This window comes from Ictalurus furcatus, chromosome 16 (genome assembly GCF_023375685.1).
Source record: "Ictalurus furcatus strain D&B chromosome 16, Billie_1.0, whole genome shotgun sequence".
Taxonomy (NCBI): Eukaryota; Metazoa; Chordata; class Actinopteri; order Siluriformes; family Ictaluridae; genus Ictalurus; species Ictalurus furcatus.
The window spans coordinates 9,427,513-9,446,266 of NC_071270.1; the positions used below are offsets into that span (position 1 = coordinate 9,427,513).

At 36.6% G+C, this 18,754-nt stretch overlaps 1 protein-coding gene across 2 annotated transcripts; it reads right to left on the minus strand.

The window, feature by feature from the left end:
- Positions 1-2,825: 2,825 nt before the first annotated feature.
- LOC128620357 (cytochrome c oxidase assembly factor 4 homolog, mitochondrial) lies at positions 2,826-16,292 on the minus strand. Of its 2 annotated transcripts, XM_053645276.1 has the most exons (3): positions 16,221-16,292; positions 5,158-5,214; positions 2,826-4,412 (listed from the first exon to the last, which is right to left on the minus strand). In XM_053645276.1, exon 3 carries the CDS (start codon positions 4,398-4,400, stop codon positions 4,146-4,148), a length of 255 nt encoding a protein of 84 aa, XP_053501251.1. In that variant the 5' UTR covers positions 4,401-4,412; positions 5,158-5,214; positions 16,221-16,292; the 3' UTR covers positions 2,826-4,145. The 2 variants fall into 2 exon arrangements, with proteins under 2 accessions (XP_053501251.1, XP_053501252.1); XM_053645277.1 differs by lacking the exon at positions 5,158-5,214.
- Between the last annotated feature and the right edge of the window lie 2,462 nt (positions 16,293-18,754).

Sequence of the window (18,754 nt, forward strand, 5' to 3'; positions counted from 1 at the left end):
GAAATCAAAAAGACCACTGAAACATATAGGGATTTCAAAAGAATGAGATAATTGGGCATAGACTAGAGTCCAACTGTATAAATAGGGCAGTAAGTCTGTGTACAGATTCAGATCACTTTGGGACGTCTCACTGTTTGGATCTCATGCTGCTTTTTGAACAATAAACTGGATTTTTGCTTCTCTCATCCAACGTGTTCTAGTCTTTTACTTTCAATTGTGTTTTTGAGTTTGATTACTTCTGGAAAAAGGTCATTAGCACTTCTAGTTTTTTTTTTTTACTTGACACTTGGTGATCCAAAACTTCTATCACAATCATAGTCAAACAAGCACTAGACCAGTGGTTCCCAAACTGGGGTACACGTACCCCTGGGGGTACGTGACGTGACGGAGGGGGTACGGAAGCAAAATGCTTAGATTTGCTATTCATTTAATTCCGCCTGATTAAATAACATTAAAATTGTAATTCATGTTTTTCCCACGGCCAAAAAATAAACTTGTGCCCCCTCCAGTGTACAAACAGCAAAATTGCAGTGTTCTGAAGGTCAAATACATGACATCCAAACAAATTATCCTGTCTTTCGTCGTCAAAACTGCATCCACTCACAGTCGTACATCAGTGCGAATCTTACCGCATGTCATTTATCGCCAGCACACAGCTATGTGATGAAGTTAAGTAATAGCTCGTAACATTAAAATGGAGAAGTACAAAGATATTGGCCCACAACCATAGTAAGCACCTCTACTTCCAGCGCCGCTGATCCACAGTCCTCTGACAGCAGTGGCCCAGGTCCCTCTAATAGCGCGTCCGTAGCGAGCATAAGTGTACCCACTGCAACTAGCCCAGTTCACACTGATATAGACAGCGATGTATCCGAAGTCGAAACGCCACCTCTTCTTCACCAGCAATTCGCAGAAAAACCATCAAAGAGGCGCAAATATGATGAGAAATATATTTCTTTGGGCTTTACATACACTGGTAGTAAAGAAAACCCCCAGCCACAGTGTGTTATATGTGCAAAAGTACTCTCTCATAACGGCATGAAACCAGCATTTCTGCACAGACATTTAGAAACAAAGAATGCTACTTACTTTTTGCTAAATAAACCTCGAGAGTTTTTTTTAAAGACATTTAAGACAATTCAGGAGTAGTAAGACCCTTATAACATTGTAGGAAAACCTAAATAGGAAGTGTCTGGAAGCATCCTACATGGTGAGTTACAGAGTGGCTAAGACAGGCAAACCCCATACTATTGTGGAGGACTTAATTGTTTCTGCTGCGACTGATATAGCTGGTGTAATGCTTGGGGAAAAGGCCAAAAATAAAAAACAATACAGAGGATACCATCGTCAGACAACACAGTTTGAGAGAGGGGGTATGCAAAAGGATATTAAATGCCTGGGGGGGTACGCCACTGTGAAAAGTTCGGGAACCACCGGACTAGGTGAAACCAGAATCAATAAATAGGAGGATGAAAACAGGATCAAAAATCAATAATCGAGGATCAACAGGGTTAGTCCGGGTCTGGCAGCAAAACAAAGAAATATGCAACACTTTGCCCTGAACAATGACATATGAGGGGTTTAAATAATTAACATAATCAAAGGTAAAACATAAACAGCTGTGAATAATGATGACACGTGAGGGAGACAACCAATAACATAACAAGGGCGGTGACAGAACAGAAACCAAAACAAAACACACGTGTCAAAAGTATACCATGTCACTGACAACCCGTAATGCGTGCTGTTGCGCTTTGGGCAGTTCATGCACTCTGAATGGTTCAGCACACCACGCAAGGGGAATTCCATGACAATAGGTACTCATACGATATATCTTAAGAAAGCTAAGATTTTTGGGATTTGATTGATATAAACCATTTCAATATACAATCACAACAGCAGCTACAATCAACGTTTCTGTCAGACCATCAACATAGTTACAAAACTGAGGCAACTCACATATATGAAGTCCACTGATCGATAACTTTCAGGGGGAAAAAAAAACAGTGTTGTTACATTGGCAAAGGTCAAAACAATCCAATCGTGTAAAAATATTTAGTCCAAAACACATTTCGCCTAGTCTATCCTGTTTGCACATTATTCCAGAATAGCTTTACAGAGTTCTCCTCTGGCTACAGCATGAAGATAGTGTCAATGCTAGTTAGGTAAGTTTAGTACAAAATATATATTATAACCCAGGGCATCTACTTGTCCAGCGCTACCTCAGACAGTGCAAGCTATCTAGCTATGAATAGGTTGTTTTTGTAGTAAAGAAGTTAGTGACTTAAAATTAAGCAGAGCCAACTAAAATGTAACCCCAAAAAGCTAAAGGTTGCTAGAAAAGTTTAAACTGACTAGTAAGGCTGGGTGATATGATATAAAGTTCTGGAAAAAGTCTGTTGAGTTCGAACACAGGCACACCTCATTCTTTATATATACATACATATATACGTTTTATAATATATATATATATATATATATATATATATATATATATATATATATATATATATATATATATATATATATATATAATGTTTTGACAAAGAGAAACCTAAGGGAAAAAGGTATTCCAGAGAAATATTGTATGATGAATAGGAGTAATCATTATACCCTACTTTAGCTCCATCATGTTTGCTACCCATTTGCTGACACAAACGGAATGCAAAGATCACACATTCTTGGGTTGATTTGAAAAAGTTGGTGAACATTGTGGTGAACATGGTGAAACATTTTCCAGATTCCACAAATGAATGTGGTGACCATGCTTATACTTCCCATGCATATTATTTTTTGTTTAACACAAAAATATTTGTGCTTCTCCCTTTAATTACTTGTGGATCTAGTTTTGTTCTTGAGAATCACTAAAAAAAGTTTATATTTATTTTTTATTTTAATTATGCAACAATAATACTCAGTTCTCTGAGGGGATGTCAGCCTCTTCAGAAAGCAGGGTAAGGAAGCATTGAGCATCAATTGTTCCATTATTTAAATATTCAACATTATCTACTGTAACATTTCAGTAGATGCAATTTGATATAACGTGTCTGCTAATACAATCCTAACATTGCCATTCATCATTGCTCTATGTCAATATTTCAAAATGTTACATTACAGACCAAATTTATTTAGTTTATGTAAATTGAAAAGGCTGCTTAAATAGCTTCTATGCATATTGGGCAATTCCATATACATTCTGTACACTATTTTTCTGTTTCTTATGGAGATGTTTGTTTAGTTGTACATGAGTAAAGCAATCATAAATTTGTTTTTCACAGCAGGTCACAGCAGGATGACCATGAAAACCTGAATTTTTCAGGATGACCATGAAAACCTGAATATTAGTGCATCTCTTATTTCATAGTAGTAACATTGCACTACACTTATTAATACATAAAGAATGCCAAGATAAATTTTGAAACTTAAAAAATAAAATAAGTGAAGGGTTAGGATTTATATGGAATTATCATGGTAATCATCGGTTGAACTAATTACATTTTGTATTTGTTCCAAACAGGGTCATGATCACAGCAGAATCAATTTTTTTACTTCCTTCCTGTTTGAATTATTTTTAAGGCATTTCTGGCATGTAAATTTGTAAAAAGTTGGATTAGATTTGTGGGCTATGGAGACATCTCCACCATTGCTGTTGAGTTCTACTTCTTAAAACTAAGATTAAGATCCTACCATATTCACAGTAAGGACACAAGTATTTAGCCAATCTTTGTAAAGTACTTCGAAACAAAACAAGTAAAAAAAATTGTGTCATGGGTAATTAAATGCAATTAACATCATAAAGGTTATGCCGCAAGCAAGAGATCATCATGGAAGAAATTTCCAGTGTTTCGCAATAAGAATAACTATTTGATGAGTTTAGCAGTACAATTATATACAACTTACTGAATTTCTGTATTCTGTAAGCAATGTCATGTAAGTGAATTTCACCTTCACCGTAAATGTTCTTTAATTTATTAAATACTTAAATTCAAAGAGGACAATCCTCAGTACTGCTAAAATATTTGGGAACAATCAATCTTATGATATTCACAATGTTCCTTTGTAATTATATCTGTGATAAAGGTAACCTGAAGTCACAAAATGATGTCTTCTTTAATAGAGATGTGGCTTTAACAGGAATCTTTTCATCAAATGTTCTCTGTGGCTGAATCTTTATGTTTTACCAGCTGCTCCATCCGAGCTTTCTGGAATGGCATCATGCACTCTTTGAAGTCCTGAACCTGTGTCTTGCATTTCCTCCAGTCTTCATGCTCTGCCATGCACTCCTGAATTGCATAATGCAGTGCAGAACAACCTGTCCTAGAGATCAGCTGATCTACCAAATCATTTTCCTCCTCTGGTCTGCTCCGGTCATGGGGCAAGTGTGAAGAATGGGATGCCATTCTGCTTTATATCTAGGTTGGAAGAAATAAGAGAGAAATATGCTGACAAAAAGATGTCCAGAAGATTAATTTTTAAAGTGATATGGCTAGCTGTGGCAATTAAAACATTTACGAGTTTTAGTATTTAGAATTTTTTGCAATAATGAGCCAAATGGGTCTAGGTCCCATGTAACCCATCTAAAAGCACAATCTGCTATTTCAATCAGCTAGATAGAACATAACCTTAAGGATGTCTAATAGGTGACACAACAAGCAGTTAAAATTCTGCTATAAACACAAGATGTATAGAGAAGAACTTAAGGAACATTAAAATTCAGTCATTACGGTGGAAATGTGAAATGCAATACACATGATACTTTTCAGTAGTGACATGTGGAAAAGGTTCCACATAAATAATAATAAAACAAATTATAAAACACTCATTTACATTTTCCATTGATGTCATACCAAGAAACTTGACTGAAACTGTAAGATTTTCAACCTTGTGTTGCTGTCACAGGCAAATATGACATATTCTTTGGTGGTGAGCTTAGGTTGGTACAAATAATGTGACATGTTCATCAGCTGACTACAGCTAATGCCAGCCAAAAAGGTTTAGCCAGTGTCTCAGAGTGTGACCACTACTACACCAATAGGAGTTATAAGAATATGTAAAACTCATGGCCAAAATATGGTAGTGGAAATCCCAAAACATAAATGGAAAAAGTGCTAATGGACAGAAAAAGCATCGTTGTTGCCTCATCCTTATCAAACTTACTCTGAAGAATGTTTTTCTTTATGCAACTGTGTCTTCTCCACAAGTCTGGATCACACACTGGATGATGTAAGCAGAACATAGTAATTTTCATTAATTGTGGATATTGGTAGAGGATCTTCATTGTATAATCTAACAGGGAGAACACATTCTTAAAAAGACTTCATCTATAACACAATCTCTTATAGAATACAGCCAAGATTTTACAGGCATCATCTCATACAGCCTGATAAGATATGAACAGAGATTATGGACAGAGTTTTTCTAATTAAAGTACACATTTTCATTGGGATGTTAAGAAACACATGCTTAAATCACTAGTCAATTTAATGTTAAATAATATCAGTACAACTCTAATATATTAATTAATTTAATACTGTTTTATTATAGCTATATAATTCCTTCAATTCCAGTGCTTAATTAAATTAGTTACTAGATTGGTTTTAGACTGTGCAATTACATTTATAACTGACATTGTACAAAATTATCCCAATAAACTCTTGTCCAAGTTCTATAACAGATAATGTGTTCTCCGTGTCAGAATATATGGTGAGGATCCGCCAATAATAGACCTGCAACTAAAAGACATTTGCAGCAAACAGCCAATAGCATTCAACAAAAAGCAGGTGTGCATACTTCCGGTTGAAGAGCAAGAAATTATTATTTTTTAAATTGCTGATTGTATAAATGAGGAAATGTATTTTATAGGTTCATAATGACAAACTGACTGAAAAGTTATAACCCCAGCATATTTCAATTAATATAAATGTAAATTTTTAAACTAAATATTAATCAAATAAATATCAATTTGTCCCAGATGAGACCGAGCCCAGAGAAGTCGGCAGCGCTTCTGGACAGTGTTGATGTATGGTGTCACGAAATGAAGGCAGAGACGTTAGCAAGTGTAGGTAGGCAGATATAATAACAATCCAAAGGGTAAGGCAAAATCCGTGGTCAATAAACAGGCGGAGGTTGGGCTATCAGGCAAACAGACAAAACTAGGCAAGGCAGAGAATTGAGGTCGAGAACAATAACAATGGTCAAAAGTCACTTTGGCAAAACACGAGAATAAGGCTTGGATAACGGCAGAGAACAAGTCAGCTGAACGTTTACTTCACAAAGTCTGAGTGTTCACAAAGTCCTTAATATACTGCGTATGTGCTGTGTGTGAGATTGGGTGCAGGTGTGTTTAGTTAGTACTCCGGTGAAGGCAAGCGTGTGTGTGTGTGTGTGGGAAGTGTAGTCCTCAGCGGCCATGTTTGTAGTTAGTGGTGCCTCCTGGGAAATGGAGTTGCTGGTTTGCTGTGATATGACATATGGCTTCTGCTTTGCATAGTAAAGCCTTAACTTGCATTTGTGGGTGCAATGGCGAATGGTGTTGTTTGACAAAGTTTTACTAAAGTATTCCTGAGCCCATGTCAGGATATCCATTACAGACTCAAGACGGTTTTTAAAACAGTGACGTCTGAGGGATCGGAGATCATGTGCATTCAGAAATGGTTTTCGGCTTTGCCCTATACGCACCGTTAACCGATAACGCACTGATAATGCACGTCTGTAATTTGACCGAATTCCTTGAATCTTTTAATTATATTGTGCACTGTAGAAGGTGAAATGCCCAAAATCCTACTCATTTGTCTTTGGGGAATGTTGTTATCAAAGTCTTGGATTATTTGCTGACATCTATTGGCAGATTGGCGGGCCTCGGCCCATCCTTGCTCTTGAAGGACTAGGCCTTTTTTGGAGGCTCCTTATATACTATGATTAGACGATTGCCTCACCTGTTTCACATCACCTTCTTATTTCCACTTGTCACATAGCTATTATTCCTAAATTGCCCCAGTCCCAACTTTTTTGGAACATGTTGCAAGCATCAATTCCTAAATAAACGGTTACCTTCAAAAAACTATGCAGTTGATTAAGTAAAACCTCAAATACCTTGTGTTTATATGTTTTTTGCAAAGTACATTAAAAAAAATCACTCCTCTTTTTTTTATTGGCATTTTCCATACTGTCATGTAACATGCAACAAAAACTCCCATTCACGGAATGCTCAGATCCTGGCTCTGAATATTCAAGATGTCAAACTCCAACTATCAAAATTCACACACACCTGTGTGCACATGGCCTAAACACCCTCTTCTCTCCCTCTCACTCGGTCAATGTACCTGTAACAGAGACTCTCACTTCATCTCTCTCTCTCTCTCTCTCTCTCTCTCTCTCTCTCTCTCTCTATCTATCTATCTAATGAACTCTCTGATCAACTCTATCTATCCAATCAACTATCCATCTATCTATCTAATCAAGTATCTATCTAGCTATCTATCTAATCACCTCTCTATATCTATCTATCCATCCAACTTTATCTAATCTTTATCTATCTAATCAACTATCTGACTATCTATCTATCTGTCTGTCCATCCAACTTCATCTATCTATCTATCTATCCAACTTTATCTATCTAACTATTCAATCAATCAATCAATCTATCCATCCATCCAACTTTATCTATCTAACCATTCAATCAATCTATCTATCTAACCATTCAATCTATCTATCTATCTATTTAATCAACTCTACCTACCTATCTATTTATCTATCTATTCAACTCTAGCTAATCAACTATCTATTTATCTATCCATTCAATCTATCTAATCAACTCCATCTATCTATCTATCAATCTATCTATCTATCCATCCAACTTTATCTATCTAACCATTCAATCAATCTATCTATCTAACCATTCAATCTATCTAATCTTTATCTATCTAATCAACTATCTGACTATCTATCTATCTGTCTGTCCATCCAACTTCATCTATCTATCTATCTATTTATCTATCCAACTTTATCTATCTAACTATTCAATCAATCAATCTATCTATCTATCCATCCATCCAACTTTATCTATCTAACCATTCAATCAATCTATCTATCTAACCATTCAATCTATCTATCTACCTATTTAATCAACTCTACCTACCTATCTATTTATCTATCTATTCAACTCTAGCTAATCAACTATCTATTTATCTATCCATTCAATCTATCTAATCAACTCCATCTATCTATCTATCAATCTATCTATCTATCCATCCAACTTTATCTATCTAACCATTCAATCAATCTATCTATCTAACCATTCAATCTATCTATCTAATCAACTCTAGCTAATCACCTATCTACCTACCTACCCATTTATCTATCTAACCATTCAATCTATCTATGTAATCAACTCAATCTATCTATCTATCTATCTATTCCACTCTATCTATCTATCTATCTATCTAATCAACTCCAGCTATCTATCGATCTAATCCACTCTATCTATATAATCCACTCTGTCTATCTATCTATCTATCTATCTATCTATCCATCTAATCAACTCTAGCTAATCACCTATCCATCTATCTATCTATTCCACTCTATTTATCTATCTATCGATCTATCTAATCCACACTACCTATCTATCTAACCATTCCATCTATGTAATCAACTCTACCTATCTATCCATCTAATCAACTCTAGCTAATCACCTATCTATCTATCCATCCATCCATCTATCTAATCAACTATCTATCTAACCATTCAATCTATCTATATAATCAACTATCTATCTATCCATCCATCCATCTATCTATCTAATCCACTCTATTTATCTATCTATCTATCTATCTATCTATCCATCTAATCAACTCTAGCTAATCACCTATCCATCTATCTATCTATTCCACTCTATTTATCTATCTATCGATCTATCTAATCCACACTACCTATCTATCTAACCATTCCATCTATGTAATCAACTCTACCTATCTATCCATCTAATCAACTCTAGCTAATCACCTATCTATCTATCCATCCATCCATCTATCTAATCAACTATCTATCTAACCATTCAATCTATCTATATAATCAACTATCTATCTATCTATCTATCTATCTAATCCACTCTATCTATCTATCTAACCATTCAATCTATCTATGTAATCAACTCTACCTATCTATCCATCTATCTATCCATCTAATCAACTCTAGCTAATCACCTATCTATCTATCAATCTATCTAACCATTCTATCTATCTATCCATCTAATCAACTCTAGCAAATCACTTATCTATCTATCTATCTATCTGTCTGTCTATCTCTCTACCTATCCATCTAATCAACTCTAGCTAATCACCTATCTATCTATCAAATTTCAACTGTCAAAACTGACAGACACCTGTGTGCACACGGCCTGATGCCCCTCGTCTCTCCCTCTCACTTGGTCAATGTACCTGTAACAAAGATTCTCCATCTCTCTATCTCGCTCTAATGCTACAAGCATTGGCACCCTATCTATCTATCCAATTCTTTCCAACAAGATTTCAAGCTATTTCCACCAAACTCAGCATAGTCCTTCAGGCTGTTCAGACTGGTCATGCTTCTATTTTTGTTTCAGAGTGTAACCAAAGTTACAGTAAACTATAAACCAGTAAGTTAATCAGTAAACTGGTACCGGTCTGTGCTGGGCATTCATGCAAGCTCTTTTGCGGTACCACGCCACCATTGTTTAAGAGTCAGACTGTACCTAGGATTTTGGAAATAATGGTGGCATGGGGCCAAGGTGTGTCAAAATTTTTAAAAAGGGGGGAAATGCTCTGCTATATGAGATCAGTGTTCCAGAATGGTATAAAAACCTGTATCAAAATCTCCTATGTCAGTTGATCTGCAGACCAGCTCATGACTTTGTTTCTTTTATAAAAGTCTATTTTTGGTATCAAGACCCCAAGACTCAGAGTGTTTTTCGAAGAAGATTCTACCACATAAAATTGGTGACCCCGACATGATTGGAAAAGAGCCAGGAGAGCCATGGCGGACTGGCCCAAGCGATCTGCATGGACAGGTGGCCACCTGATTAGATAAGCAGCTTTGCTTATAATTACTAGTTTGTGTCGTTCGCTGAAGGTCTGCCTGTGGCGTTAAGAACACTCTTAAAGGCTTTTCCAAATTGAATTAATCAGATTGAGAGAAAGGGGTTTTGATCTCAAAAAAAATAACTGCATGCAAAGTATCTGTGTTTAGTGCAAGTATGAAGCGACTAAGGGTGTTCTCACACCAAGTTCGTTTGAGCACTCCAAACGCTCCCGGAGAGGTTCACATATACACGCTGAACCGTTCCGAGAGCGTTTGGAGCCTGTAACGCTGAACCGCTCCGAGATCCAGGTCTGAGATCACTTGGTACGGTTTGTTTGTGGGTCCGTTTTTGGTTTGATTACTTCATGATATGTGAAAGCAATGAGGTCCCGGTCCACTTTGCGTTTCCTTTCGACATGTGTATCTGGAGGCTTGCCATACCTGCAGCCATGTTCCGTCACTGCTGAAAACAACACAAAACTTTTCAGAATGTCAGGTCGCAGGGTTGTGTGGTCTCAGGAGGAGAGCTGTGCACTTGCATTAAATGACAACTATCCTCACCAACTATGAACATAAAAGTGTTTCTTTTGTTTTCTCAAAAAATTAAGGAAAGAGACTATAACAGAACAGGACTACAATGCCAGGTAAAAGTAAAATAAACTACAATAGAAGTACATGAGCACCCGTGACAAAATGTGTTGAAGTGGGGAGTCCGCTGAAATGAATGATTCCTGTCCCTTCTATGATGACTTGGATGAAATTTTGGGTGCAACTGGGGTCTGAGTTCTTATGAAGTCGTGGTGTGAACAAGAAAGGGTTAGGGTTAATCCAAATTTTTTAACCCAAAATTTAATCCAAGTCAACATAGAAGGGATAGGAATCCTGTCTAGAAACTACACAGACCAGAAGAACTGACTCTGTTACCTGCTTGGACACGGGGACAGGGGGAGTGGCAACTTAGACCAAGAAAAAGCTTCATAGACCCAGCTAAAATTGCAAAAGTATTCCCTATTTTAATTAAGGGTGTACAGGCCCAGTATGTGCCTTGGGACATGGGATCATGATGGTCTGATCGCTCGCATTCCTGTGGATCAAGTGGATCAAGGTATTTAAAGAAGAAACACTGGGCAAACTGCTTGCAATAGGAGACGTGGAAGCATTCCTGGCCAAGATTCTGGGAGGAGGTAAAATGGTAAAGATCCTCACAGCAGCCTACATGAGAGGGGCTGTGGGCAGTCCACAAATCAACATAGCTACTTTTGATCAGTACCGCCCAAACTTATGGCAAACATTATGAAATGAATATCCATCCAGAGTGGATAGGATCTGGAGAAATCATTATACTGGAGAAATCATTATAAACTGGATTATAAGTTGCATTTTTAGTTGAATTTGGGGAAACCACTTGAAACATTCATCATGTGGAATTATTTCCAATGATTTCATTTGATTTGTTCATTGAGTAATTTTGAGTGCAACTGTAAGCAACTCACATACAGCTAAAATATAAGATTTGATTATTAAGAAACAAGTTATATTCAAAGAAATCAACTAATCGAACATATCCTATGTTTCAGAGTGTAACCAAAGTTAATCAGTAAAGTGGTACCCGTCTGTGCTGGGAATGCATGCAAGCACTTTGGAATGCAGTTTTTTTTTCTTCTTTAAATAAGGTAGTGGTACCACGCCACCGTCATTTAAGAGTCAGACCATACCTCGGATTTTGGGAATAATGGTGGCATGGGGCCAAGGGGTATCCAAATAAAATTTAAAAAAAGGGAAAAAAGCTCTGCCGTATAATATCAGTGTTTCAGAACTGCATAAAAACCTGTATCAAAAGCTCCTATGTCAGCTGATCTGCAGACCAGCTAATGACTTTTTTGCTTTTATAATAAAGTCTATTTTTGGCATCAAGACCCCAAGACTCAGAGTGTTTTGTGAAGAAGATTCTTCCACAATATGCACAATCCACTGGACAGCGTGGCGCAAAATAAACTGCGAGACTAAATAGATAATCATTTGATTACATACAGCCATGCAAATAGGCTTACAGTTATGTGTTCCTGCTCTTTAAAGATAAACAATCTGAATATGAATACACTTTAGTGAGACCTCTGAAATCTGAAGAGTTTTCTTCTGTTCGTAAACCGTTTTCTGCTGTGTGTCTATTATTGTTTCGTTCAAGGGCTCAGTCAAATTTGTTAAAAATTTTAGTACTATTTAAAATAGTTTCAAATATTCTCCTAGGAACTGTTGACAGCAGTAGCCTAAGAGTAGAATTTTGGGTAAAATTAAAATGAATTCGCGCTGCGCTGCGCAGTGGGTCACGCAGGTCTCGTGGCTGGGAGAACCAAACTGGTCCACGCAGCATTAACCAGTGGACTGCGCAAGTATTTGGTCCGCACTGCATGGTTCTTCTGAGTAGCTCAATTTGGACCAGCTTTTGAGTTGTTTGACTTCTCATATTTCAAATGCTAACTGTCAAAACTCACATACACCTGTGTGCACACGGCAGGAAGCCCCTCTTCTCTCCCTCTCACGCTGTCAATGTACAGTACTTTTGAAAAAGTATTTACCTTCTGATTTCTTACGTTTTTGTGTATCTCATACTAAATTGTTTCAGAAATTAAAACAAAATCTAAGATAAAACAAAGGCAATCTGAGTAAACACAAAATACATTTTTTAAATAATAATGATATTTACTGAAGCAAAAAAGTTATCCAATAACAACTGGGCCTGTGTGAAAATGTATTTGCCCTAGGGCTGCAACTAACGATTATTTCTCGATTACTAATCGATCTTTAATCGATTAGTTGACTGATTATTTATTCATTCATTCATTCATTTATTCGATTAATCGGATTGGGGGGGGCAAACTTTCAGTACCATTTTTTCCTTTATTTAAAATAAAATCCACAAACTGAGTGTTACAAATTAAACTTACGACTAACACTTTACACAACTGTTTGTACAATTATATAAGACTGAAAAGAACATGATATTTGTGAATGCACGTGAATAACCAAATCGATTAATTTTACAACATCACATTTGAATATATTTTGATACATTTAACAAAATAATATAATATTATTTAAACATTTTTAAAACTTTCCCACGGACCCCCTGCAATTACACCACTGACCACTAGGGGTCCGCGGAAACACTGAACTAGAAGGTAGCGTAAGTGTAGTGCACTGTGTAGTGCATAGTGTAAGAGTATAGTACGTCATTTGGGACACAACTTTAGTATTTACTCTCCGAAGCGTGTTTTCGGAAGGGAAGTAACGTAGTAATCTCCCCGTGAATATTTTGAGGTACTGAAGAAAGCAAGGTTAACTTACTGTCACATAAACCTTGAACTTTAGGTTGATTAACCCAAACATTGCTTACTCTGGGTTTTCCGGTTCCAGAAAAATTATGAGTAAGTTCAATCAACCCCCTATTGGTAACTCAGAGTTAACGCAGGTGCATGGTGAGTATATAAAGATATTGTAAATGGCTCACTGATTTCAGGTGTCACCAAGGTGAGAAAAAGTGAGCCACATACTTTAGCACAGCAGAATTAGAGGTTTTAAAAACATGCTTATGAGGATTATAAGCCAATTACAAAAAACATTAATTAACACTGCTGCATCAGCAGAGGACAAGAGTTGGCTTGACAAAAATAAAGGATCGAGTAAATGTGTAAATTTATAAGTTCATAAATATATGAAAGGCTTTCATTCATTATGATGCAAAAATGAACCTTGATCCTATTACACCCATGCAGAAACATTTAATAAATAACAGATTTACTTTTTGCCCTCAATCAATTTCTTAACATTGTACATAGTACAATGTCTAATAATAAACTCAGCAAATAAAAGAAACGTCCCTTTTTCAGGAGACTGTATTTAAAGATTTAAAGTTTTGTAAAATCCAAATAAGGTTTACAAACCTTTATGGGAAAGGGTTTAAACAATGTTTTTCATGCTTGTTCAATGAGCCATAAACAATTATTGCACATGCACCTGTGGAATCATTCTTAAGACACTAACAGTTTACAGGAGGTAGGCAATTAAGGTCACAGTTACAATAACTTAGGACACTAAAGAGACCTTTCTACTGACTCTGAAAAACACCAGAGGAAAGATGCCTGCTAGGGTGCCTGCTCAGATGCGTGAACATGCAATAAGACTTCTGCTGGGAGGCATGAGGACTGCAGATGTGTCCAGAGCAATAAACTGCAATGTAGATAGTGTAAGACGCCTAAGACAGTGCTACAGGGAGACAGAAAGGACATCTGATCGTCCTTGCCCCAGACGTGATGATAAACTTGCAAATGCCTTGGTGGAAGAGTGGGGTAACATCTCACAGCAAGAACTGACAAATCTGGTGCAGTCAATGAGGATGAGAAGTGAACTGTACTAAGTACTGAAGTACTTAAAGCAGTTGGTGGCCACACCAGATACTGACTGTAACTTTTGATACTGACACACATGTTAAGAAATTTGCTGGAAATAAAGTCAGTTGAATGTGAAAGGGCGTTTCTTTTTTTGCTGAGTTTATATAGGCTTCATATTTTATCAGGTGTAGTCCTTCTAGCCCCAGAAGAACTTCGAGCCAAGTCAAAATGAAACACAAAAACATTCTCCAAGACGATTCCATTATTGCATACATTTTTATTTCAAATTTTTACGAACGCTTCAAGTACGGTTAATTATATGTCATGCTATAAGTGCAGACGGCTGCTTGAAGCCATGGGCTGCGTCCCAAACCGCGTACTTACCTACTATATAGTAGCTGAGATACATTTATTTCGTCTACTATATAGTAGGTAAGTACGCGGTTTCGGACGCAGCCGTGCTCTCGTTTACAGTAAAATGGTTGAGCACTGCCGTGTGATCGTGTCCTGCTGCAAAATGCGGTGAAAACTCCCACATGATGTTAATAGTGTGATTAAGGTGTTTACATGTCTGTAATACACGTCGATAATGCGACTAAAACAGGAATACTCCACATGTCTTAATTCGATTTGTGTTTACTTCGAGTATGATTTTAATCAGATTAAGGTAATAAAAAAATGGTTGTTTACATGGTAGTTTATTAATCTGAGTATTGTCTTAATTGGGTTAATATTGGATTATTGTTGTCCATGTAAACATACTGAAGGTTTGTTAAATAAATTAACAATTCGCTTGAAAAATGTAACGCTCCCGCAAATATTCGTGCGGATATGAAAACACATCTATACGTGGTCTTATAACCCTCTCAGGCCGAAAAAGACTTTGTATAATCCGTGCTTCCTCGTCCATGGAACATTCTTCAAAATGGCATGCTACGCTCCGTTAGCTCTCTGAAACAAACTAACCCTGCAACATAACCAGCTCCGGATTAGGTTATGTTCAGTGAGTAAATTGCTATGGCTACTTAGATACCCCGAAAGTTACCTCCGTTTTTGGAACCGAAAGTTGACTCTTGAGTAAATCACATAACCTGCTTTCTGGAATACCCCCAGGCAACCCTGTGTAGGATAAGCGGTACAGGAAATGGATGGATAGTTCATCGAGACGTTCATTCTTTTGCCACGTGGCCGCTACCCGGCTCAGGATCTTATGGTCAATAATACTAAGGTAATGTATCTATTTAGGTGAACTAATCATTTGTATTTCGTGTACACAGCGTATGCGGCTGTCACGTGACAAAAGAATGAACGTCTTGGACCAGAAGACCCAGCGGAGTGGTGAATTAATCATTGCTGTTTTTCATAATTTGTGCTTGGCTGCATTATCATTTTTTTCCTTATTCGGAATATGATCAAAGTTTGCGGAAGTAGACGTATTGGGGGGACTTGGCTATTGACAATATAACATTTACATTTAATTCTGCGCAAATTAACGAAATTACTTGAATCAAATTAGCTCATTTTGCTGAATGAGATTCAAAGATACATGTCAGTAAACCAATTCGATCTTCCAGACATGTAAAACTTCGAACAGACTAGAAAATACCTTGTTCTACTTGCGCATAAAGTTAGCCGACGCAATTTATTTCTGTAACCTTAACGAAACTTCGAGCACTTTTTTCGCGCTTAATGTTTTTTTTTTTTCACATAACACTACATAGAAATATAAAATTATACATTCTGGGAATAAAACTTAAATTGACATAAATATTAATTTACCTCTGGTTCCAGTTTTATCATAATACTTGCATCTGCTGAGGGGAAGAATTTCGAGGTTGCACAGGAAGCTCGTACAGTGCCTGTGGCGATCCATTCTTGCGCATGCGCATATTTAGTTTTGTTTTATGACCCTGCTTGCTGATATTCCAGAAAGCAGGTTATGCGATTTACCTGGGTAAGTTTACTCAAAGTTAACGGATAACTTCAAGTTTCGGTTCCAAAAACGGAGGTAACTTTCATGGTATGTAAGCTGCGCAGCTTACTCTCTGAACATAACCTGGTCCGGAGCAGGTTATTTTCCAGGGTTAGTTTGTTTCAGTAGCGGGACCTTTTGAAGAGGATCCAATGGACGAGGAATCACTGATTATACAAAATCGTTTTCACAACCAGATTAATATTTGTAATATTTGGTGTGTTACCGTTTTTCGCGAGAATCGTAAATGTAACATTTTGAAACCTTACATCGCCAACATGACACTTCGTGGATCAGCGCTTAACACCGAGCATATTTTATGCAATTTATTTTTTGCCACAGGGAGTTTTCTGTATACAATGTGGGTGATGCACAGCATGTGGAAAAGGCAACGGTGTGCAGTTCCCTGGCCATAAACCATGATGAACCATTGATGAAGATGGCAAGAGGAACCCCAGTGAACCAGATTGCAGGGTGTTACAAGATGTGATCTGCCCACATAATTTCTAATTAAATGACTAATGCACAAACTGAGCAGTTGAGGTTCATTGTTGCTTTATTTTCTGTAACTGAAAAAGGCATTTTAATTAATTGCTTCACCATTCAACAATAATTGACTGAATAATAATAATCAGTAGGCAAATACTTTGTCCACCTTTAGTCAGTGCTTCAGCAATTCAATATCAAGCCTGGCCTTTTTTATGTTCACCTTTTTTCCTACATTTGAAGTTGTAGAAGGTGCATCTCCATGTCACGTTTTCTAATTTGCCTTTGAAGATGGACCTTATTCAGCTCTTTTGCAGGAAGACAGAATAATAATAATTCAATATAATTGATATTATAAATGTCTAATACATACACAGACCACATATTTTTAATCAGGACAACTGCAAACTATTTTTTACACTGCCAAGATTCTGTGTGGAGGTAGATTGACCCCCACTCTGTACAGCAATTGCCATAATCTAAGGGGACAATGACAAAGTTTTAATAATCACAAAAAAAGGAATGCATTATACTGGCATAATGTTGGCTTGACGTTGCACGTTCGATATTCGCAGATATTTACAAATTATTGGACCGTCTCTAAAGTTACATACAACATTGCTATACACGTTTCTAACCTCAATAGCATTTGAAGCAAATGACCTACAGCCACAAAACCAACTGTGTAGTATTCATGAAGGTGTCAGCTATAACGCACACCTTTTAGATTTTTGATATTTATTAAAATAAACTGTGAAATCATATGTAAAAATCGCCAGGTATTTTCCTACCGAATGGGCTCATACACAAAATATATCATAATTTAAAGCTCAATAGCATTTGAAGGGAATGACTTACAGTCACAAAACCAAGTCTTCATGTAGGTGTCATCTATGATGCACACCTTTTAGATTTTTGATATTTAACAAGGTTAACTATCAAATCATGTGTAAAATTTACGATGTACAACCCCAATTCCAAAAAAGTTGGGACACTGTAAAATGTAAATAAAAATAGAATGCAATGATTTGCAAATCTCAAACCCATATGTTATTCACAATAGAACATGAGGAAATGTACCATTTTCAGAAAATGTTTTGGTAATTTTGAATTTGATGGCCACAACACTTCTCAAAAAAGTAAAAAAAAAAAAAAAAAACCAAAAGGCTGGAAAAGTAAGTGTTGCTAAAAAGAAACAGCTGGAGGAACATTTTGCAACTAGTTAGGTTAATTGGCAACAGGTATCTTAGAGAAGCAGAAGTCTCTCAGAATTAAAGACGGGCAGAGGTTCACCAGTCTGCGAAAAACTGCATCTACAAATTGTGGAGCAATTTCAGAGTAATGTGTATGTTAGGTGTACCTTATAGCTGACACTTAGATGAACACTTTACAGTTGGTTTTGTGACTGTAAGTCATTCCCTTCAAATGCTATTGAGCCTTAAATTATGGTATATTTTGTGTATGAGTCCATACGGTATAAAAACAGCACAATGTTTAGATATGATTTGACAGTTTATTTGAATAAATATCAAACATCTAAAAGGTGTTCATTGTAGCTGACACCTAGATGAACACTTTACAGTTGGTTTTATGACTGTAACTCATTTCTTTCAAATGATATTGAGGTTAGAATCATGTATAGCAATGTCATATGTAATTTTAGAGACGGTCCCTTAATTTGCAAACATTGAACATCCAACTTTATACCAGTTCAAAGTTACAGTTTTTAATTCTAAATGAAACTGTATGCAATCAGGATAGTAAAAAGAATAACATGTAAAGACTATAGTAACATTTTGAGTGTTGTGAAATGATCATTCATTATTAAATAATCTGATTTTATATATTGATGTTC

Bases quoted from the DNA above. Each gene is read 5' to 3' on its own strand.
- LOC128620357 (XM_053645277.1), bottom strand. From the start codon at position 4,400: ATGGCATCCCATTCTTCACACTTGCCCCATGACCGGAGCAGACCAGAG.